The sequence below is a fragment of the Prionailurus bengalensis genome, chromosome B2 (assembly GCF_016509475.1).
Source record: "Prionailurus bengalensis isolate Pbe53 chromosome B2, Fcat_Pben_1.1_paternal_pri, whole genome shotgun sequence".
Taxonomy (NCBI): Eukaryota; Metazoa; Chordata; class Mammalia; order Carnivora; family Felidae; genus Prionailurus; species Prionailurus bengalensis.
This window is the reverse complement of record NC_057349.1, coordinates 12,871,870-12,895,535: the sequence shown is the minus strand read 5'-3', so window position 1 is coordinate 12,895,535 and position 23,666 is coordinate 12,871,870. Positions and strand designations below refer to the sequence as shown.

The window sequence follows — 23,666 nt, the reverse complement described above, 5'->3', positions numbered from 1 at the left end:
TTTAGGTCATCTGTACCCCTCTCCTAATTTTCCAGTGGAAAATTCTACCAGAGCAGTTGAAGTGCCTCATGGGAACGGTAGCCGGCCGGTTGGAGTATTGCTTTGTCTACGACCCTTATTCTCGACTTTGCCTGTCTTTTGTGTCCCTTCCTAATTAGGAGCACCTTCGCCGGTCAGAAAGTGTGTTTGTGGTTGCCAGCAAAGGTGGATTGACCGAAAAAGGGACCGGAGGCTCTTGAGTTAAAATTGGGCTTTTGGAAAATCTGTGTCGTAATTGTGCGTGTCTTTACTGTCTTAGGTACCGTGACGATTACAGAGCGGCCACTAGGTAATTTCCCTGTGTCTCCGTTGTTTTAAACTCTGAATTTTATTTCTCCTCGTATCTCGGCATCGTAAGGAAGTTGGCACCCAGGAATTATTTCTGTTAGTGGAGTTAAATCTGTTAAGAATTGACAAGGATTTTTGAGTGTGTATTTTCATGCTTTCCAATTACAGGAGAAGAAAGAATCAAGAGTTGCCCCAAGGTCGATCAGCAGTACAGTAGGAGAAGTTGGGTGGGAGACTGAAAAATTCATTTTACCCTCCCTAATAGTGCTGCGGTGTCATTGCTTTCATCCGTAACGGTAATACTGCTTATTGAATACCTAGTAGGTTTTAGAAAGTTCGCATCTGTTCTTTCTCTTCTGTTAAGAGTGGGAACCGCTATCCCAGATGTATCCCAGATGAGGAATCTTAGGCTCTGATCTGCTCATACACTTGGAGTTTTCACAAGGTCATACCGATGTGGAACAGCTAAGCTGGGGTTTGAAGCCGGGTCTGTTGGTGTCTAATATCTGGTGTCCTGAGGCTCTTCTGTGGTGACCGCCATCGGTGGTAACTTTTGCTCACGCCAGAGCGAGTAAAAGGCTGGACTCCCGGGACTGCGGAAGCCCCAGCCCTTCAGCTGAGACCTGTAGCCCTAAACAGTATGGGGTATTAAATGTAGATTGTGTGAAACACTGCCTGCGTGGCAGGAGAAAGAGCGTGACAAATATGTCTTGAGGAGACCTTTGTTCATTCCTTGTGGAGAGAAGAAGATCGGGCATTCCTTAGGTTTCTGCTTGGAGGTGGTGGCGTGGTCTAGATCATTCCAGATCTTTCCAGGTTACCTCCAGTGTGTCAGTTGTGCTGGGGATAGAAGCGACTGATAAACCTGGGACGTCGTCCTTTACCTCCACTGGCAGGAGAGTTCCGAAGGGTCAGGCATGAGAAATGACACGGATTTAGTAAGGCGACTCAGTGGTTCCCCTTTCTTTCTCTTTAGTAATCCTTGCCTTAAGTTGTGAAATATGACATACCTACAGAAAAGTGCTTAGAACCTGAGTGTTTCATAAATAGTCCTAGCCTAAGCAAGCCTTCCAGTGTACCTACGTCCAGAAGCCCCTACTCCCACCCAAGAGGGCTGTCCCCCTCCGGACTCTAGTGATCTCTTCCTTCCTTGCATGTCTCTGGTCTCACCACCACTGATCTCTTCTTAACACTGTTTAATCGTGCCTGGTTTTGCCCCTTGTGTAAACGGTAACCCCGCCCGCATGGCTCTTGTGTCGTCTTTTGCTCCGTAGCATATGGAGACGCAGCCGCATGGTTTTATGGAAGCCGCAGGGCAGGTATGCTGTTCCTGCTGGAACAAATCCGTAATTCTGTCTCCCACACGTCTCCCTTGCCCCTCCCCCTTGCTCTACTTTGCCACCGGTTGGAACACCCTGAGAATCGCTAACTGAGTGCCCCTGGAGTTGGTGGGAGCTCAGCCACCCGGGGGAAGTCACCTCACCTTCTGAGTCTCATTTTCCGCACCGACAGAAAGGAGGTCGAGGATAATAACAGGCAGACAATGACGGAGGGGGTCACACGGCGTGGGGTTCACACACAGTTGTTTGTCGGTTGTGAGGACCGTTGGGGGCATATGCCCTGAGCACTGAGGTAGACGTGGAAGGTTGATAGGGAAGAAAATGGAAGGTGGGATGGGAAGATTATTCGTTTTTGTTTTAAGAAGGCAGAGAAAACACGGGCCCCTTCTTTCAAAAGGATAAGTGATCGCAGAAATCAGTTGGGGGCTCCTGGGTGGCTCGGTCAGTTAAGTGTCCGACTTCGGCTCAGCTCACGATCTCAAGGTTCTTGAGTTCGAGCCCCATGTTGGGCTCTGTGTTGGTGGTTCGGAGCCTGGAACCTCCTTCAGATTCTGTGTCTCCCTCTCTCTCTCTCTCTCTCTCTCTGCCCCTCCCCTGCCCGCACTCTGTCTCTGTCTCTCTCTCTGTCGAAAATAAATAAACATTAAAAAAAATGTGCTGTGCTCCAGTGGGCTATGAGTTTTAGCTCACAGCTGGTCCTGCCGACAGCTGAGGCAAGCTGCCCGCTGTGGAGCCCAGGGAGCCTGTGTTCCAGCCCTCAGGGTTGCAGACAAGGGGACAGGGGCAGTGCAGGAGGAGGGAGGCTGCCAATACAAGGGAAGGGGCAGTGTCATGAGTACAGAGCCCCAGGGTTGCTATGGGGATGAGGCTGGGGCGGGGGGGGGGGGGGGGAGAGACTGGCGCAGAGTTCCCACGGCCCTGTGGGCACCCACCACAAGCAAGTGCCCCTTTAGCGTCTGCTGGTTGGCTCTGGGATGTGTTTTTATTGTTCTTGTTGGTTTCCCCAGCAATGAACGGGGGACGTTGGCAAGGTAGGTGGTTATTTCTAAGGCCTTCTTTGCTTGCGCTGACCCTTGAAATCTGCCATTCGTTTGGAAACCTCCAGGACTCTTAACACCCTTGGTTTGGGGAAGTGTAATTTCTCTCATGGCTTTTGGATGCATTACCATTTGTCCAGGGTTTTGGAACTGAAGAGTCTGTAATATGGATGCTGAGTGTCATGATCGTTCCAATGCGGTGAACAGAAGAGGTACTCAGAAACGGTCTTGGTAGGGGTGCCTGGGTGGCTCGGTTGGTTAAGTGTCCGACTCTTGACTTCAGCTCAGGTCACGACACTTCATGAGAGCGAGCCCCGTGTTGGGCTGTGCACTCATAGCACGGAGCCTGTCTGGAATTCTCTCTCCCTCTCTCTCTGCCCCTCCCCTGCTTGTGCTCTCTCTCTCTCAAAACAAAGATTAAAAAAGAAAAGAAGAAGAAATGGTCTTGGTAGGGGCGCCTGGGTGGCTCAGTCGGTTAAGTGTCTGGCTCTTGATTTCAGCTCAGGTCATGATCTCACCCTTCGTGAGATCGAGCCCCATGTCAGGCTTTGTGCTCACAGCACAGAGCCTGCTTGGGATTCTCTCTCCCTCTCTCTCTCTCTCTCTCTGCCCCTCCCCTGCTTGCACTCTCCCTCTCTCAAAATAAATAAATAAAGATTAGAAAAACAAAAGAAAAGAAATGGTCTTGGTAGCAGCTGGCAGTTCAGGATGTGTGCATTCGGAGCAAGGGCTTATCTGTTGCTCCCTGTTTCCTGTGCGTTCCGGATTTATGTGCACACCCCTTTTCCTTGCCTTTCAGCTAAGGCACTCCCTGCCACTTGTAAGGAGGGAAAAAGCAGGGATTTTTAGAACACTTTGGCAGAGAAGGGTCCTGTAGAAGTGCTGGCTGTTAGAACGGTGTGGTAAGTCCTAGAGCCATTTATTTGCCTGGTGGCTTCCAGAGAGGAAAGAGAATGATGCCTACCGGGTGCTGTAGAAAAAGGCACTGAGTGTGGATGAGACCCTGCTCTTGGAATCCTGTCAAATCTTGGAGCATGGTTACGAGCACCTGCTCTTACTGACGTGAAACTCCATTTCAGAGAGCTTAGGGAACTTTCTGAGGATCTCACAGCCAGCGCGAGGTGAGCCCGGGGTCCAGAGCCAAGCGGTCTGCCTCCGGGACCTGAGATCTTCCGGTTGTACCACACTGCCCACCGGAAACCAAGCCCGCTGAAAAAATGCTTTTGTGATGGTGCTTCTTTCTGACTTTGTCCGGAGGAGGTAGGTCTGTGACACCTGACCCGTTCAGAGTAGACTGGAGACCTAGCTGCACGCCCCGGGGCAATGCCACGTTAGCCACCGTTGACCGGTGCCCAGGTAGCCGTGGGCACAGCCTCCTGGTTTCTGTGCATGGCCAGTGGCCCAGTTACCTGTCTGCATTCTTGCGGTGGCACTCACGGTCACCTCCTGAGCTGTCCTTCTTCCCGAAGAGGCGGACGCTCTTTAGAATTCCCTGCGGGTTGTCAGCCGTGGGCAGTCTTACTCGTTGAAGTAGCAGAAGTGGTCATGGCTGACGGACCATAACCTCTCAGGCCGAGTTGCCTGGATGTCCTGTTTTCGCCGTCTTTCCGGAACCGTGGCGGAAACCCACGCAGGGCCTCGGATCCAGGTGATGCCTGAGAGCCCCATAGCAAACTCAGTTTAATGTGCCGTGAAAGATGGTTATTGCCTTGATAGCGTCTCCTATTCCTGCTTCCGCGGGTAGGTGTAGAGACACATGCGAGTGCTTGGGAGAAGGTACTGGCATCAGCATTCCATCACCTTCTACGGGAAGTTGGCAGGCCGTGGCCTACGGCTCTTTGCAGGCCCCTGCCTTATCTCCTCCTAGAGAAAGGACTTTTCTTGGCAGAGGGACTCAGAAGAGCCAGTCAAAACTGGGTAGAGAAGTTATTGTTTCATTTACTTCAAAAAAATTTTTAACGTTTATTTTTGAGAGAGCGAGCACGAGAGTGGGGAGGGGCAGAGAGAGAGGGAGACCCAGAACCAGAAGCAGGTTCCAGGCTCCGAGCTGTCAGCACAGAGCCCGATGCGGGGCTCGAGCTCACCAACTGTGAGATCGTGACCTGAGCCGAAGTTGGACGCTTAACCGACGGAGCCACCCAGGCGCCCCGAGAAGTTATTTTCTAGTAGGTACGCACCTTCAGTTTGGGATGATGAAAAGTTGTAGGAACAGATGGTGGTGATGTCTGCACAGCAGTGTGAATGTATTCAGTGCCACTGAATTGTCTGCTTAAAAATAGCTAAAATTAAAAATAGCTAAAAACAGTATTTTAGGTTATGTACATTTGACCACATTGAAGTCTTAAAAAGTAACAATATACAGAAACCATTCTTTTTTTTTTAATGTTATTTATTTATTTATTTATTTTTTTAAAATTTTTTCAACGTTTATTTATTTTGGGACAGAGAGAGACAGAGCATGAACGGGGGAGGGGCAGAGAGAGAGGGAGACACAGAATCGGAAACAGGCTCCAGGCTCTGAGCCATCGGCCCAGAGCCTGACGCGGGGCTCGAACTCACGGACCGCGAGATCGTGACCTGGCTGAAGTTGGACGCTTAACCGACTGCGCCACCCAGGGGCCCCTAATGTTGTTTATTTTTGAGAGAGAGAGAGAGAGAGAGAGAGAGAAAGAGATCGCGCATAGGGGAGGGGGAGAAAGAGAGAGTCCCAAACAGGCTTCGGGCCGTCAGTGCAGAGCCTGACACAGGGCTCGATTTCATGACTGTTGAAATCATGACCTGAGCGCAAGTCAAGAGTCGGACACTCAACCGACTGAGCCATCCAGGCACCCCAATACAGAAACCATTCTTATTTTGTTTTATTTTATTTTATTTTATTTTATTTTATTTTATTTATTTTTATTTTATCTTATTTTAATAATAATTTATTTTATTTAATTTTAATTTATTTTATTTAATTTTAATTTATTTTATTTTATTTTAATGTATTTTATTTTATTTTAATGTATTTTATTTTAATGTATTTTATTTATTTATTTATTTATTTATTTATTTATTTATTTATTTTAAGAAACCATTCTTAAGTGGAGGGACCAACATTTTACTGAGCACCAACTGAGAGCTGGGCTCTGTCTAGGAATTGAATAGAACTTTCTTTGTAAACCTTATCGTGACAGCACCAAGTGGGTGTGGTTAGTCCCGCTTCATAGCAGGATAAAGGGAGACTCAGAGTTACTTCTTAGTTACTTGGTAAGTGTGGGGCCCTAGTCTACCCCAGGTCTTTCTGAACTCATGCTGCCTTAGATCTCTGGGTCTGCAGGGAAGCTGGAAACATTAGGGCAAAACAGTCCTGGTTTGGGTTTTTGCCTGAGGATCTCTCTAATCTTGTTGCTTTTTGCAGCCTTTTCTCTGGGCCCCCATGCTTCTCCTTGACCCGGAGGGGCGGTGGTTGCTGGCAGAGCAGGGGTGGGGTCCTGGACGTGCTCAGCCTCCCCTAGGAGAGAGGTGCCTGGCGGCAATGGCCTGCCTGGTTTGGTGCCCCCTCCCCCGCCCCCCCCCCCCACCTCCCCGGGAAGGTCCGGAACCTGTGCTTTGTCTCGAGTGCCAGGAGATGAGCATGTGCTGTGGACGCAGCCATGTCCAGTCACGCTATCTGTGCCACATAGGCGGTGGGCTGGACCCTCGCTAATCACCCTGGCCCGTGCCACACCCCTGCATCATCCCCACATCACCCCTGAGTCACCCCCATGCACAGCTTCCTGGGCGGGGACTGTGGCCATTCCTGGGCTAGAGGGTGTCTCGTTGCCATTTTCATTTCTGATTTTGTCTTTCTCCTTTTCCCCTTAGTTTTGCCTTTCTTGGTTTCCAATTTGATGGGCCAGCTTTAGGCACCTGCAAGTGGAAACTCACCTGTCCTCCTTTTTTTTTAAATTTTTTTTCAGTATGTTTTTTATGGTTATTTATTTATTTTGAGAGGGTGAGCGTGAGCAGAGGAGGGGCAGAGAGAGAGAGAGAAAGAGAGAGAGAATCCCAAGGAGGCTCCATGCTGTTTGCGCAGAGCCCAATGTGGGGCTTGAACCCACAAACCATGAGATCATGACCTGAGCCAAAACCAACAGTCGGATGCTTAACTGACTGAGCCACCCAGGGGCCCCTTGTTGATTTTAACAAAATTGAGATCTTACTATTTCCTTCTCTTCCCCCTAACATCATACTGAAATCGGTTAAGCATTTTCCAATGCCATCTAAGCAACCTTAAAAACATCACGTAGGTGGGAAAACACCAGGTTGTTGAACGATTCCCATTTTGGGTAGTAGATTTGCAGTTTTGTACTGTTACAAATAAATAATATACATCCTTGTCGTTAAATCTTTGACGTCAGCTATGATTACTCCCTCGGGAGAGAATTTTGGGAGTACACTTACTAGATCAGAGGATGTATGTAGTTCTGCATTTGTTCCATATGGACAATTGCTTTCCGGGAAAACTTGTACGAAAGTAGACATTGCACCAGCAGAGAAAGATGATATCTGTTTCCTCCTTAGTATTTAATGTTTATAGTCGTTGATATTTTAAGTGAAAGGTAGTACCTCGCTGGCATCTGAATCTAAATTGGATTCTGCGTGAGAGTGAGCGCTTTCCCTGTGTTTATTGGCCACTTTAATGTATTTATTTATTTATTTATTTATTTATTTATTTATTTAATAAATAATGTCCTTTGTCAGTTCTTCTGTGAGCTGTTAGCATTTTTTTTTTTTTTTGAAGACTTGGGAGAGCTTTTATAATGTTAGTTCACCCTTTGTCCTGCATAAGGGATTATTTTTCTCTGCTATGTTATTTGCCTCTTAGTTTTGTCGGTTGTATGAAATGTGTGTGTTTGTAGGCACACATGTATCTTTCACTTTTATGCTTCTTACAGGTATTCAAGGCATTCTAAATCTGGGAGGATTCCACTTATAATTTAACTCTTAAATCCGTCAGAAGCTGGTTTTGGGGGCAAGCGTGAACATTAATCTATATCTCGTTTCCGGAAGATCCCTTTCCCCAGTTCTGTCTGTGGGAACCTGGTTCTGTCCCTCAGTGACGTGCAATGCCCCCCACCCTGTTATTGTACCTGGTATTCTCAATGCTCTGGTCCTGTTTCTGGAGCATCCAGCGTTTTCCATTGTCAGATGTTGTTGGATCAGAGCAGCTTTGAGCCTTCCTCATTAACCTTTCCAAGATATTTTATACAGAGTTAAAAGTCACTCTGTCTAGGTTAAAAAAAGAAAACCTGCTCCCCCACCTCCCCCCCCCCCCCCCCCCCCCCACTGCCGGGAATGAATTCACTGAAAAGATACTGGGGCTTCAAAGCAAAAAAAAAAAAAAAAAAAAGAGTAACATGAGTGGGGATGCATTTCCCAAAATAAGACTTTGTACAGTTGTGAAAATTCAGTCAGGCATCTTGCCAAGTATCCTGTGTACCAGCTGAAGAATCCGCAGGGCAGTGAGTCGTAATGAAAAGGGCTATTTTCGTGCTCCCAGGCCCCTGCGGTGAAAGAACTTGTACAATGTCCAAACCAGATGCATCTTTCTGGTTTTTAGCTTCCGCCGCGTCCTGGTGTGCATGTTTATTGTGGGGGCCGCGGCCTCATGTGAAGTCGGAGCATGCTCCAGGCCTGTGGTCGCTAAAGTCTCATCTGCCCTTTCATATCCGGGTGGGAAGCACCGGCCTTGGGGCGGACCCCCAGGCGTCTTCCCATCCGTGAGCCGGTGAGACGATCGCGGGGTTTCCTAAGCCTGAGCCCCTAGAGTTCCTTAAAGGTCCTTCAGGGGTTTTTTATAGTCTCCAAAACATGTTATTCCCAACAGCAAATATTATGATCATCTGAAAGAGCCTCTCCTTGCTTATTTTATGCATTTGGGTTCTCCGTGAGATTTTGTTTTGTCCACCCTGGGCACGTTCAGAAGCTCTGACCTGGATCATCTCGGGTCTTTTGTGGTTCTAACGTGACAGCTTGCGTACCTTCTCCTGCTGTTAGCAAACCCAAATGTGGTATGAGGTGTTGAGAGTCTGTGTTCCTAGTCATCAGAGAAGGGAACCAGGGGAACATCCCTTCCCGCCGACTTGAGATTTCATCTAGAATCAGGAATTGAGTCCATTGTTTCCCCTCCCCCCCTCTTTTGGGCCCCAGGCGGTGTTGTGGCTTCGGGGCATGCGCCGCTGTGTGTCCAGGTACGGGGTTCTTCATTCGCGCATCTTTGTATCACCAGGAGTAGCTTGTGACTGCGGGCTGTGTGCTTTTCTGTCTCAGGCCGGGAACGTGGTGACAGGGGAGATGGTGGAAGAGCTTATTCTTTCTGGAGCAGACATAATCAAAGTGGGCGTCGGACCAGGTAAGGCTTGCTGGGAAGGCCAGCAGAGGCTGTGTGCAGGGCACTGGGATGGGGGGCTTAGGGACACTGGAGATGGCCAGAAGGGAGCCCGTGGGTGACCCCGCCACTAGGGTGAAGCACATGGCTTCTGGAAGTATCCCACCTGAGCTTCCAGAAGGTCTTGTAGGAAATGTCACTGGGCTGCCACCGGGGAACGTCCCGAAGGAGCCGGGATGTGGGTTGAACGTGAGGTCCTGGCTTCAGAGCGTTAACGCGGAAGAAGAGGATGCAGATTTCGTTAATGATCCTATATTCCTTGAGGAGGAAGGTGAGGGGGCGAAGAATCGTGGGGACGGTTAATGGACATGAACGCCTCCAGTTTACATGAAGGTCTGAGGGACCCCAGACATTGCACATAGTAGGCATGCAGCTCTGAGGCCGCATTTGAACTTGACCCATGGCCCGGTCAGTTACTACTCCCGGCTCCTCACCTGATACATAATGCATCTTGGATTTTGCCCATATTCTCTTAGGCATTTTCTCCTAGAACCACCCATTGGCATCTTGAGTGGAGGAACAAGGCAGAGCCTTTCTGTCCTTCTATTGGGTGGTGCCATTTTCTCTTGGGGCCAGTTGGTGTTCGCCTTCCCCTTTGGCTACGCGTGAACACGAACTTTCATGTTTTCATATTCTTCCTTGCACATCCATTCCTAAACAAACACTAACATTGGAGAGAAGGAAAGAACATATACATTTTCAGCTGGGAATAAAAAATAGCAAAGATTTTTTTTAAAAAATATCACCCATTCAAACAAACACTACCCAAAAAGGAAACAAACCATAAAGCAATGCGAGAAGAGTGTGGGAACTCACAGAAGGCATCGTTGGGTTGTGACTTGGCACAGTTACAGCCTTGCGGGAACGGGATGTGTATGAAGAGTCCTGTAGGCTCATCAAAGTACTTGAGTGTTTAACGTACAGGGAAATGGTCAACATTGGGCTTTTGATGGTGCCACACAAGCCAATTGATAACGTCTTCTGAGCAAGAGGAAAGCACCTTTGGTCTTTACTGAGTGTTGGTCATTGAAAAGTCAAAGAGAGGATAAGACCCAGTTCTTAGTTATAAGGAGCTCCCCACTTAGGATGTCATTGACTGGGCTAATAATAGAATTGGTTCCCAGTAGCCCAGGGCACTCACCAGTCACCTGCTTAATCAGAAATCCGTATTCCCGGATGTGTGCTAGCCGCCATTGTGCTGGGCAGGTGCTGTCCAGGATATGAAGGTGTGTGAGAAGTCTACTCGGCTCTCAAAGAGCCTTTTTTGATGTAATCTTGAGCGTTCAGCTGCATTTGTTTCCTTCATGCACATCCTCTGTGTATACATGCTGTTTCCCCAGAAGATTTATTGTCTTTCCGTTATCCCTGTGTGGGCCGCCCTCCCCGCCCTCCCAGCCCTGGCAGGGCTGTCTATAAAAGCAGAAAGGACTCTCTGAACAGAGTAGGGAGCTTTTCCAGAATGGCTTCTTTAAATTCGTTGCAGATGATTGTTCAATTTCATGAATTCTTTAGCGTAAAAACACTGGGTTTTCTCTAAGTGAATGACAGCATTAACAATGAGCACCCTGGCCCTGTACCTGGGAGGAGAAACATGTCTCCAGCTTCTCCTTTTGACCTGAGCATTAATCAAGACCATTCCCATGCCTTGTTTGACGGCCATTTCCAAGAAAGGTGATCGGCCTACCCTCTGTAGGTCTCTCACTGGGCAGAGCTCTGGGCCCCTGCAGCACGTCCCTGCCTTCCCGCAAGGATCTAGCAGTGGAGTGGGAGAGAAGGCGAGAAGCCAGTTATGAAGCAGAAATTACGAAATGAATTCCGCCTTGCACAATGCAGGGCTGGTGGCTGGGGCAGCGTGTGCCTGGTGGGGAGAAGAGCTCACTGGCTTCGGGATTGCGGCAGCACCTGTTGTAAGGATAGACGTCAAGAGATGTATTCTGCCCTGGATGGGTGCAGGAGGAAAGGGGGACCCCCCGCGCCTCTGGCTTTCTTGCTGAATCCAGTCCTGGAAGTATAAACACAGTTCTCTGTCTGATCCTGTCCTTGAGGATGCCGGGAGAGATTTGGGAGGGGGGGGGGGGCGGTGCATGAAAGGACTGGTGGTGGTGGAGAGTCAGGACAGGAGGAAGGCGTTCTAGGCACCTTGTCCCCAAGCGTCATGGCAGTGGAGTTCAAGCCCCGTCCACTGAGCTGTGAAGCATGCGGGTGACTCATCTATCTGAAGTTCACGCATTCTTTCGGCGACTATTTATAGCCCCCTTGCTATGTACAAGGCTCTGTTCTCAGCGCTGGATCTGCAACAATGAATATCCATGGAGCTTACCATCCAGCAGAGAAAACAGATCCCCTGCATTCTTACACAAATCATTATTTAAATGCTTCTTTTGAAGCGAGTGCTGTGTCAGAACAACAACTCCCCTGAGGTGGTGACATTTAAGATGAAGCCTGAAAGATGAGAAGGGCTGGCAGGACCGGGGGCTTGGTTCACAGGGAGCGCTGGACGGAGAGAACATCGCGTACAGAGGATCCCCGAGGTGGGGAGAAACTCGTTCTGCCGGAGGAGCTGGAAGGTCGGCGTGGCCGGCGTCTGGGGAGCAGGAGGGACGGAGAGGTGGCAGGGGAGGGCGGCAGGTGGACATTCGGGAGTTCAGTCCGGGTGATCTTGGGGTGTAGGGGGTGCTAACTTGTTGGGAGGGAGGGACGGGACTTGAGCAGGGGTACGTGTGCTCGAGATGGTGGTGCTCTTGGCATGACTCGGCCTGGGCATAGCTGGATAATACCCGGCTGACCCCCGTCAGCCAGGACTGGGGTTGACGGTGGGAAAGGCAGAGGGCAGAGGTCAAAGGGGGCAGAGGGCTTCAGGAGGCTTCCTGACACGGAAGCGGACCCCACAGGCCAGGCTGGACGGGAGCTCTGGAGAGGGTGGGCCATCGCGAAGCCCAAGAGGCCGGGGCCGGTCGACAGACCTGGGTGGGAGAGGGTGCAGGAATGGGGTGGGTGCGGCTCCCTCTTCTCCAGGGCTGCCTGCTAGCCCCGCGGGCCCCGTGGCATCCCATTGCAACCTCAGGCTGCTGATTTCGTAGGCGAGGCTGTGAGGCTCGGAGAAGTTAGAGATTGACCAACGGTGCAGGTAGAGAGGCCATGGGAGGAGACTGAGGGGTCCCTGGAAGTATACTGTGGCTGTGAGGGGAAGTGAGGGACGTGGGAAGGGTCGGAGCGTACACAGGGACGGTCTGTGGCCATGCGGTGGGGGCTGATGGCACAGGTGAGTGACAGCGACAGGGGGTGGGGAGAGGGCGTCCCCGGCAGCCGCAGTTGACGGCGGTGAGGACCGGAAGGGACGAGGCCAGATGGTGTGGTTCTAACCACCCGCCCCGCCTCCACGGAAAGAAAGTTCACCGCCACCCCCTCCCCGCCGGCACTGCCGGTGTTGGAGGCTCGTTCTTAACCGTCTCTCTTTGGGCCCCGCTCCTCCCACCATCCAGGCTCTGTGTGTACCACCCGCACCAAGACCGGGGTGGGCTACCCCCAACTGAGTGCCGTGATCGAGTGTGCGGACTCCGCCCACGGCCTGAAGGGGCACATCATCTCCGTAAGTGCCCGGCGGGGCAGGGGGGGTGCACGTGGGAACACCTCGGGGCTTCGGGGAGGCCCCTGCTCCTTGACCCTTCATCCACTTGGCATCCCGTGGGCTTGGCAGTGAGCCGGGCACCTTGGTCACAGCGGTGACATCTGGCGGAGACCCAGGCCCTGCTCCCCAGGCACATTAGTCACTAACAACTCAAGGCCGTAGGCAGCAGGATGGGGGCTACGCGGGGAGCTTTGAGAGAACGAGGGAGCCGCAAATTAGTTGGCTACAAAGCACCCCAACCTGGGTGGATCAAACGAGAGAAAAACTCCCCGTCTCCCCGTCGGGGAGGCCAGAGGTCTGAGATCGAGGTATCCGCGGGGTCACGAGGGCCGTGGGGGAGCCTCTGTTCCCAGCCTCTGGAGCTTCTGGTGGTTTCTCGGCTGGTGGCACCATAGCCTCGTGTTCCTGTGGCGTCTGCCCCGTGTGCATGCGTGTGTCCATGTTTCCCCTTTGTGGGAGGACTCCAGTTGTGTCGGATTAGGGACGCACCCTCCTCCAGGACGACTTCATGTTAGCTAGTCCCACCTGCAGTGCTGTGAAATGCTGCCAGTGACAGGTCACCGGAGTGAGGGCCGATGCAGTGGCTTGGTGGGGGCAGAAGTTACATTTCTGTGGGCTCAGAAAAGACGGGAAGGGGTGAGGGGAGGCAGGGAGCGTGATCTAGCAGCTCTTCCAGGAAGCTCCCGGGAGGACTGCGGCGTGGTGCTCAGCCTCTAAACATCAAGGATCGAGTGAGTGAATGAATGCCGAGTTAAAAGCTGTCCTCACCTCAGCTGTGGTTCTACACTACCTTTACTGCTGTGGTGACTGCCATGCAGACAGTCACAGAGACGGTCCCCTGCTCTTCCCTTCCAGATAAGATGCTCGAGGGGCGCCTGGGTGGCTCAGTCGGTTAAGCGTCCGACATGGGCTCGGGTCATGATCTCGCAGTTTGTGAGTTCGAGCCCCGAGTCGGGCTCTGTGCTGACACTTGCTCAGAGCCTGGAGGCTGCTCCAGATTCTGTCTCTCCCTTTCTCTCTGCCCCTTCCCCACTCTGTCCCTCCAAAATAAATAGACATTAAAAAAAATTAAAAAAAAAAGATGCTCGGAACAGGACAACATGTGGGATATAATCTGAAAGACAACCACAGTTTCCACTTATGTGGATGTTTTTATAAATACGTGTATATACACACACACGTATAAATTTGTACGTACGTATAAAATAAATATAAACGTATAAAATATATTACATACTTACATAAAAATATATGTAATGTATAATTACCATATAATTAAATATATAATCAAGAATATATAATGTAAATATAAAAATACACGTTCCCTTAGTATACATTCATTACATTATATACAGTTAGGTACATACTCCACTTATGTGCATGTTTTATATACGTAACATGTTTATTTTGCATTTATGTTTATAAAAATCACATATGTGTAATTTTCTTTACAAATTCTGAATTAGTGGCATGATTTTAGTGGTCCTGTAACACTGTTGACTCTTTTCAGTGTTCGGTTGCTCAGCTGGGCTCCCACGTTAAATAATTGATAGGTGATTTAAAAACAACACACAAATGCGTCAAACAAATTACATATCCCTGCAGAATGATGTCGTGTTGGTTTCAGCTCAGCACTTCGGCATGTTGATGTTTGATTTCCGGACTTGCTTTGGGGACATAATAACACTCTTTAAAAACCCCTACGTGCATACTCCCTCGTGTCGAGCCTCACCGTGGCAATTGGGTTGCTGTCGCTGTTGCTTCCCCAGAGCTGGGGTCCTGTCCTTACCTTGCAGTCCAGTGCAGTGTCCTCCTCCTAATTCTTCGTGCAAGTTTTTCGTCCATCCGTCCATCCGATCAGCAAGTGTTTATGGAACATCTACTGTGTGGAATAAATGACAGGTTTATTGGTTGCTGACAGTTGTAAGGACCTCCATTCATTACCCCTTCCCTGAGCGCTTGTCCCGGGGCCCAGATGAACACCCGTTCACTGTGACGTAAAGCCCTTTGCTGAATGCGGTGACCCAGCTCCCTGAGATCCTCAAACTGCGTCAGTCTCCAGTATGATGTAGGGCAGTGGTCCTTAGGTCCCCACTTTGGCCTTGTTTTGGGCTGGCTACGTGAGAGTCACCACAGAAGCTTTCTTAAAAAGATATCCCTGGACCCCATCTTAGCAAATTCGACTCTTCAGAAGTTGGCCACAAAAGCACCATGTGTAATTTAGTCGTGAATCTCTATTACATGATAATTTTCACCATTAAGAGTCTTCATCAAAATACGGACCCCGGGGGCACCTGGGTGGTCCAGTTAGTTGAGCATCCAGCTTCAGCTCAGGTCATGATCTCACGGGTCATGAGTTCGAGCCCCACATCAGGCTCTGTGCTGACAGCTCAGAGCCTGGAGCCTGCTTCGGGTTCTGTGTCTCCCTCTCTCTCTGCCCTCCCCCACTCGCACTCTGACTCTCTCTCTCTCTCTCTCTCTCAGAAATAAATAAACTTTTATGGACCCCGTATCATATATATTTCTTGAATGGCCACCATATCCAAGGTCAGTGAATGTCCAATGAATGGTTCCGCTATGAACGTGTTCTGAGTTCCCCATACTTGTGTCCTTCTGGAAACTTCACACCTGCTTAGTTGATGGCTCATTTTTGCTCTGTTTGCACACCAGCCACTGAAAATCAACTTGGGGTCTGTTTATACAGCACCACCTCATTGACAGTTCACCTTAGCGGTTTCCTCAGTGTAGTGCCCAGACAAGCAGCATCAGTATCAACTGAGAACTTGTTAGAAATTCTCGGGCCTGGCTCAGACCTACAGCATCGGCAGCTCTGAAGGCGAGGCCCAGGTGTCCGTCTTAAGAAGCCCTCCAGGAAACTGTGATGCGCTCTCAACTTTGAGAACCACTGGTTTCTGTAGTGGAGGCTCCGCTACCCTGCTTGGGTCAGGTTTTATCGGCCGGTCCCCAGGGAACAGCTTCTCTGACTTTTGTCAGTTAGTGATAGTGACAGCCCAGGCTTGTGGTCCTGGTGCTTCGAGGCTCTCAGTAATGGTGGGAGATTTCTCAGATGGGGTCAGAAGTTCCGTTTGTGGCCAGAAAACCAGGTGAAGTTCACAGACTCGCGTGGGGTCGGTACCCTTGAGCTGAGCTCATTCCTCCTGGCTAGCTGAGTGTCTTGGGGTTCAGCAGCCATTTCTTCCACTGTCCCTTTGATAGGGTTTCACAAGTAGGTTTCTCTCGCTTGCCAGCCATCCCTAAACCCCCTGCAAACCCATCAGATATTTTGGATCTGCTACTCTGTCCGGTTTCCTTCCAGCTGTCTCATTCTACACTTTAGTTGCTGAACTTGCACATCCACGCCGTTGAAATTCAGAACAGGAAGCCACAGCATGGGGCTCTTAGCAGGCGCGTACACTCAAGAGGCTGGACTTGAATTAGGTTTCTATTTATTATGGCCCACATGGGGTTCTAAGAGGCAGAGAGCATAAATTCAGGACGCCCCCTGCGTAGGTGAAGATTAAAGTGTGACTGAGTTTTGTCTTGCCACTGTCAGCTAGGGACATCACACAAAAGAGGATTTTAATGGTGGAAACAGACCTAGAGGAAGGAATGGCTCTTATTTATTGAGCATCTATTACCTTCCTGGCACAAATCACTTATAATTTCTAATCTTTGGAACAGCCTGGAGAACTAGCTGTTATTGTCACGTGACAGGTGTATTGGTCAGAGTTCTCTAGAGAACCAGAACCAATAGGGTGTGTGTGTGTGTGTGTGTGTGTGTGTGTGTGGCAAGAGAGGAGGGGGAGGGAGTATTCATTATAAGGAACTGGTTCATGTGATTATGGGGGAGTGAGAAGCCCCAAGATCTACAGGGTGAGTTGCTAAGCCAGGCATCTAGGAAAGCTGATGGTCTAGTGATAGTCTGAGTGGGAGTCTGAAGGCCTGAGAACCAGGAAGAGCTGACGGTTTCATTTCAGTTGGGAGTTAAAAGGTAGGAAAAAGCCCCTGTCCCAGTTCAGAGGCAGTCACTCAGGAAAAATCCACTTGAGGAGGGTCGGCCCTTTTGTTCCATTCAAATCTTCAACTGATGAGATGGGGCCCACCCACTTCCTTTTCTCCATCTACCAATTGAAATGTTAATCTCATTAAAAAAAAAACAAAACAAAACCCTCCTGGGGCCCCTGGGTGGTTCCATCAGTTAAGTGTCTGTCTTTGGCCCAGGTCATGATTTCACAGTTTGTGAGTTCGAGCCCCACATTGGGCTGTCTGCTGTCAGCACAGAGCCTGCTTCCGATCCTCTGTCCCCCTCTCTCGCCCACCCCCACCCCACACACTCTTGCATGCTCTCTCTTTCGAAAATAAACACATACACACAAAACAACTCTTCCAGAAACACCCAGACTTTTCTAGGCACTCCGTGGCCCAGTCTAGCTGATACATAAAGTTAGCCATCAGAACCAGGGGAGGAACGAAAGCCTCGGGATCTTAAGTGACTTGTTCAACATCACTGCTGGCAATGGCAGAGCCAGCACTCACACAGAGGTCTGTTATCTCCAGTACTCCATCCAATCTTCCCTTGACTATCCCCCGCCCCCTGCCCCACTCAGCTTGGAAAATGAAGGAGGCTCAAGGAGAGTGGAAAAAAAAGACTTGCTGAAGTCACAGAAGATGCAGGGTGGGGACAGGACCCCGTCGGTTTTCCATTCCAGTGTGCGGGGAGACATCACCTTCCTCTGTTCTTCCAGCTAGTCCTTCCCCACACAGCCCCCACGCATGCCTTCCGGTGGGGAGAGGACAGTCCCCGGAGCACTAAGGTTAGAAGGGGAGCTTCGAACAACCACTGAGTTCGCTTCCCCCCCCCCCCCCCCCCCCCCGATAACCCAGCAAACCTGGACTGGTGCTTCACAGGACCTAGAAAGAAGTCCTGGGATTAAGTTGACTGGGATCATGGTTGTTTCTTCTAACTCAAGCTCCAGCATTTTCTTTTTCTTTTTCTTTTTCTTTTTCTTTTTCTTTTTCTTTTTCTTTTTAATGTTTATTTTTGAGAGAGAGTGAGTGTGAGCGGGGTGGCAAAGCAGAGAGAGAGGGAGACAGAGGATCTAAAGCAGGCTCTGTGCTGAGCAGAGAGCCCAGTGTGGGGCTCGAACGCACAAACTGTGAGATCATGACCTGAGCCAAAATCAAGAGTTGGATGCTTAACCAGCTGAGCCAGCCAGGGGCTCCCCAAAAGCTCCAGTGGTTTTTTGTTTGTTTGTTTGTTTGTTTCAATTTTTTTTAACGTTTTATTTATTTTTGAGACAGAGAGAGACAGCATGAACGGGGGAGGGGCAAAGAGAGAGGGAGACACAGAATCAGAAGCAGGCTCCAGGCTCTGAGCCATCAGGCCAGAGCCCGACGCGGGGCTCGAACCCACGGACCGCGAGATCGTGACCTGAGCTGAAGTCGGACGCTTAACCGACTGAGCCACCCAGGCGCCCCAAAGCTCCAGCGTTCTAATGAGCACATTTTATGAAGACCGAGAGAGCATGCTTATCAAGACTCAGGAGGCCCTGCATCAGGAAGGGCCGGTAACAGTAAGGATCCAGATGGTTCGGAGTAGTCCCCAACCCTCTCCTTCTCTGTACTCGGTCACTAGTACTCACATTCACCCACGGACCGTCTGCGGGGATGAAAAGATGGTTCAGCAAATCTCCGATAATCTTAATGGTTTAATATAGCACTTTAGGAGCAGTTAGACCATTCTTTAGAAAGACCTAAACAGAGTGGGGCACCTGGGTGGCTCAGTCGGTTAAGCATCCGACTCTTGATTTTGGGTCAGGTCGTGATCCGGTTTGTGAGTTTGAGCCCCACATTGGGCTCTGCACTGGCAGCACAGGGCCTGCTTTGGGATTCTATCTCCCTCTCTCTCTCTCTCTGCCCTCCTCTCCCTGCTCTCTCTCTCTTTCAAAATAAATAAATAAACATTTAAAAATTAAAAAGACAAAGATCTAAACAAAGAAATGTCAGGTAATTGAATTTTTTTGACGCCTGAAAAATTCCTCCCCCCCCCCCCAAACAGGTTTAGCCTACAAAAAGTGAGAAAATACAGATAAACATGAAGATTACTAGAAGTGCTGTCCTCTTAAGATAACCACCACCACTGCTCCTGTTCTGATAAGGGTGATTCTAGACGTTTTTAGAGTGTACTCAACCGGGGCTCTAACCTTGTTCTTCCATTGGTAGAGCTGTGTGACCTGGGGCAAGTCACCCAACCTTCCTGAGCCCCCCTCATGCTTCCCTCCACCCACAAAATATCAACTTTATGTTCTTGTGGTGTTCGAATAGAAAAATGAAGGTTGTAGCACCCCCCTGGCCCATAGTAGGTGCTTGATTTGCATTCCCTCTGTGTCTTCCTTACTTGCTTCACCAGCCTCCACTTGAGAGAAGAGCCAGGTTTTTTTTTATTTTAATTTTTTTAGTGTTAATTTGTTTTTGAGAGGCAGAAAGTGCGAGTGGGGTAGGGGCAGAGAGAGAGGGAGACACAGAATCCAAAGCAGGCTCCAGGCTCCGAGCTGTCAGCACAGAGCCCGACGCGGGGCTCGAACTCACAGACCGCGAGATCATGACCTGAGCCGAAGTCGGACCCTCACCCGACCGAGCCACCCAGGCGCCCCCAGGGAAGAGCAGGTATTTTTAAGAAGAAGAGGTAGGCTGACGCTTCACAGATCAAGTTCCTACCGCTTATGTCATGTGATGCTTTTTCTACTAAAGTGTAATGTTAACACTCTGGAACAACAAAAACAAGAGGCTCTTCCAATATTGGCACCTTGTTTCTGATAACCTCCCAGCAGCTGTGAATGTTTATAAGTGAAAGCGAATGCGTGTTTTAGATTGTAGAGATTTGCCCCGGCTCCCCTACCTCCCGGGTACATGAAAGGGTGCTTTGAAAAACTTTTGCAAATTACCTGGAAATGATAGCAGGGAGCAGCCTCCTTTGCCCTAAAGCATTATGTGACGTTGGATTGCACTGGGTTAAATGCACAGTCTGGCTTGTTTGGGCTGCGTTGTCTCTTTACAAACGCGCCGAACAGAAGATGCCGTAAGTGTGATTTCCCCTCCGTGACACGTCATGGAGCCCTCTTTTTTTCTACAGAATTTTTTTTTAATGTTTACTTATTTTAGAGAGGGAGAGAGAAAGAGAGGAAATGCACAAGCGGGGGAGGGGCAGAGAGAGAGGGAGACACAGAATCCGAAGCAGGCCCCAGGCTCTGAGCCATCAGCACAGAGCCCGATGCAGGGCTGGAACTCACGGACCGTGAGATCGTGACCTGAGCCGAAGTTGGACGCTTCACCGACTGAGCCCCCCAGGTGCCCCATCACGAAGTCCTCTCAACTGTGGGCATCTTGTCTTGGCCCATCCTGGGGAGAGAAGAGCTCCTTTTCGAGGGTCCCAGTAGCCCAGGGCCTCATCACTAACCACAAAAATGCAGAAGTGTGGGGCCCCACTCGAGACACCCTGGCAGTCCATGGCGACTCACAAGCAAGTGAGTACAAGACTTGGGGAGTGTGTGTGTGTGTGTGTGTGTGTGTGTGTGTGGTGCTGTAAGTCAGATAACGTCCAGCTTCATGGGAACATGAATTTGTTTACTCTTCTGAGGTCATAAGTTTGAAACCCTGTCATGTGAAACTGGTTTTGATAACGAGATAAAGCACTTAAAAATCGGCAGGACGAGCGAAGGGCATACAGGGGGCTTGTACCTTTGATAGAGAAAGTAGACATGCTGAAGTTTGGAAGCACCGACACGAGGTACAATCCCAAGTCCTGTCACTGTCTTCGCACAGACGGCTTGGCCACGTCACTTCCACGGAGACACTACTTCTGAAATGACCGTTCGTTCCTCAGCACCCTGTGGCCCTCTGGGATCTGAGAAGCTGCTCGTGAATACAGGCATACCTTGTTTATTGCACCAAGCTTCGGTGCTCTTCTTAGATACCACGCTTGTTTATTTGTTTTTTGTTTTGTTTTGTTTTTACAAATTGAAGGTTTATGGCAACCCGCCAATGGGCGAGTATGTTGGCACCATTTTTCCAATGGCATCTGCCTGCTTGGCGTCTCTGTGCCGCCTTTTGGTTCATTCTCCCCGAATGTCAAACTTTTTCATTATTATATTGGTGTCTGATCTGTGATCAGCGGTCCCGGCTTGCCGAGAAAGCTCAGGGGATGTTTAGCGTTTTTTAGCAATAAAGTACATTTTAATGAAGGTGTGCACCTTTTTTTGAGAATGTAAGGCTGTTGCACAGTTGGTAGACTACAGGGCACCGTACGTGTAGCTGTTCTACGCGCTGAGAAACCAGAAAACTCACTGGACTTGCTTTGTTGGGGTATTCGCTTTACTGCAGCGGTCTGGAACTCAAAGCAGCAATGTTCCCGAGGTGTGCCTGTAACAGACTTGACTGAGGAAGCATTTGTACTCGGTAAAGATTCGTAAAGAAAGAAGACAAGCTTTCCACACCTACCTTTTGATCCAACTGCAAAGAAGTAATGAAGCAGAAATGGAGTTCTAGTTCCTAGAGGGAACTTAAAAAAGGGGGGAATTCAGGGGCGCCTGGGTGGCTCAGTCGGTGAAGCGTCCGACTTCGGCTCAGGTCATGATCTCGCGGTTGGTGAGTTCGAGCCCCACGTCGGGCTCTGTGCTGACAGCTCAGAGCCTGGAGCCTGCTTCGGATTCTGTGTCTCCCTCTCTCCCTGCCCCTCCTCTGCTCACACTGTGTGTGTGTGTGTGTGTGTGTGTGTGTGTGTGTCAAAAAAAAAATAAGAATAATAAAACATTAAAAAAAAGGGGGGTGGGAATTGAGTCACAGAGACACCATGCTCTCCGTCGGAGGAGCTGTTCATGAAGCGGTTCATCTCCGTTCACTAGATGCCCCCCAAATCCAGGGGCGCACACACCTTCCCGCCAGTTGTGACCTAAGGTGGCCTGGGCAGCCTGTGTTTTCTGTGTCCTTCCCAAGGCTGGCGTGACGCCTTTGCGGGCGGGTCCCGCCTCCCGGCTCTGACCTCAGGGCTCGGCTGTCACGCCAGCCCTCGGCACGGGCCTGCCCCTGCTGCCCCTGGGCCTTTGCTTCTTTGCCTCTCTGTCTGTGGGGTCTGGCTGCAACTCCCGGCCACCGTCGCCGTCCTCCTTGGACTCCTGCATCGAAGAGCAGGCAGCAGCCTGTGTCTGTAGGGACGCGCCTTGGGCTCTGCGTCCTGGAAGCCTCGCACCGCGTTGCTGGTGTGTAAACATAACCCCCGTGGCTGGACCTGCCGGGCGGCCCTAGGTGACCGTCCCGCAGGCATTAGCCCCAGGCGTGTGCCCTCCGTGGGTGGCGAGGGGGATCCAGGGTGCATGTTTGATTGTAAGTTAACTGGGCACGATTCGTGAAGATGAGCGGGAGGTGCGTGGAGCGGCTGGAATCACGCAGGAGCTAACTCAGTGTCCTTTCCCTGGCTCTTCAAATAATCCCGCTCTTGTCCTAAATAAACCTCACCTCCCGCCAGGCAGGAGGGAAAGGTGACTGCTTGGATGAGCAATGAATTCGGAAGGCCCAGGCCCGGCGTGTTGTGTGAGGGGCTGGCGGGGGGCGAGGTCTCAGAGCGGCTCCTGCCCCGGGCTTCCAGGGCAAGGCAGACCCCGAGGGGGAACACGGCAGGGTTTTGAGGGGGGCGACGGAAGGTGCAAACAGAAGGTGCAAACGGGAGCAAACTGAGTCAGAACACGGTAACCCGGGAGTGCTGGGTCGGGCTCTGAGGGTCGCTGTTTTTGGCTGGGGGCTTGCCCTTGGCTGGGGGTGCGCCCGGATAGCACCTCCGGATGACCGAGGCACCCCAGGGGAGGGGACATCCTGGCTGAGCACCCCGCTGACGCCCTCTCCTTGCTTTTTCCTCTTCGAAGGACGGAGGCTGCACTTGTCCAGGAGATGTCGCCAAAGCCTTTGGTAAGGGGACAGGGAGGGAGGGCAGGGAGCTCCCCCAGAGCTTTGATGGGAATCTGAATGAAGAGGCGGGGCGTGTTGGGGAAATTCTGAGCCTGTGCTGAGTTTCCTATCCCTGGATTTCGGCCCCGATTGGCCACAATCCCCATGTGGGCTTGGTTCTGGTTGGTGGCTGAGCAGACCCAGCCGGCATCCTGGGGTATAGACGCGGGTGACATCCTTACAAGCCAGGTGTAGAAGGCTCAGGGTGTCGGGGAAGAAGCCAGTATCGGGCCCAGAGTGACCTCAGGGAGGGTCTCCAGGACTGAAGTAGGGGGAATCTTTTGGGAGGGACCAGAGCCCCCACCCCCGCCCCCACCCCAGCACTTTGTCCCCAGAGGCCGAGGCCCCTGTTTCCCAGCAGGGGACAGCCGGGGCCACCTGGCTTTTCCTTGGGAAAGCAATAGGCAGGCAGCGCCTCCCCGTGCTGTGCCCTCCGTTCGCCACTCGCCCGTGGCCAACTGCGTCCGTCAGTCAGAGCTGGTTCATCAAGCATGTTGGTTATGGAAGGGAACCTAGGGGGCATCTCTGTGTAATCCAGGGTGCCTACTTGATAGTTGAGGCCGAGGCCCTGAGAAGTGAGTGACGAGGTCGGGGTCCCACAGGCCGCTGCAGAGCAGGGAGAGTCAGGACCCCCCCTACACTACTGGGCTCACCCCCGTTAGCCAAAGACGTTTTTGTTACTGATTTTTACACTCAGTGTACTTGCTGCCTGGGTGCTCCGGCTTGGGCTCCCCACACAGAGTAGGAGCTGGCACTCCTGGTCGGTAAGTGACTGGTCGTTAAGATGCCCGGTAGATAACAGTTCCTGGTTTGGGGGATCCCCTCTGGTGGTCAGTGGGAGGCCTGGCTGGATGCTAGTTTTCCTCTGCCCCCTTAAGGTCATGGCAGGAGGGGCCAAGGATCCAGCATTCAAGTTAGGGACCCTG

General features: G+C 50.8%; 1 protein-coding gene across 2 annotated transcripts in view; it reads left to right on the top strand.

Annotated features, from left to right (window-relative positions):
• GMPR (guanosine monophosphate reductase) overlaps positions 1-23,666 on the top strand; it is a 53,083-nt gene that overhangs the window by 15,744 nt on the left and 13,673 nt on the right. For both annotated transcript variants that reach the window (XM_043590768.1, XM_043590769.1), the window contains 3 exons: positions 8,999-9,080; positions 12,599-12,705; positions 22,659-22,701. In XM_043590768.1, the coding sequence (XP_043446703.1) occupies positions 8,999-9,080; positions 12,599-12,705; positions 22,659-22,701 (232 nt within the window). The remainder of the gene's footprint in view (positions 1-8,998; positions 9,081-12,598; positions 12,706-22,658; positions 22,702-23,666) is intronic.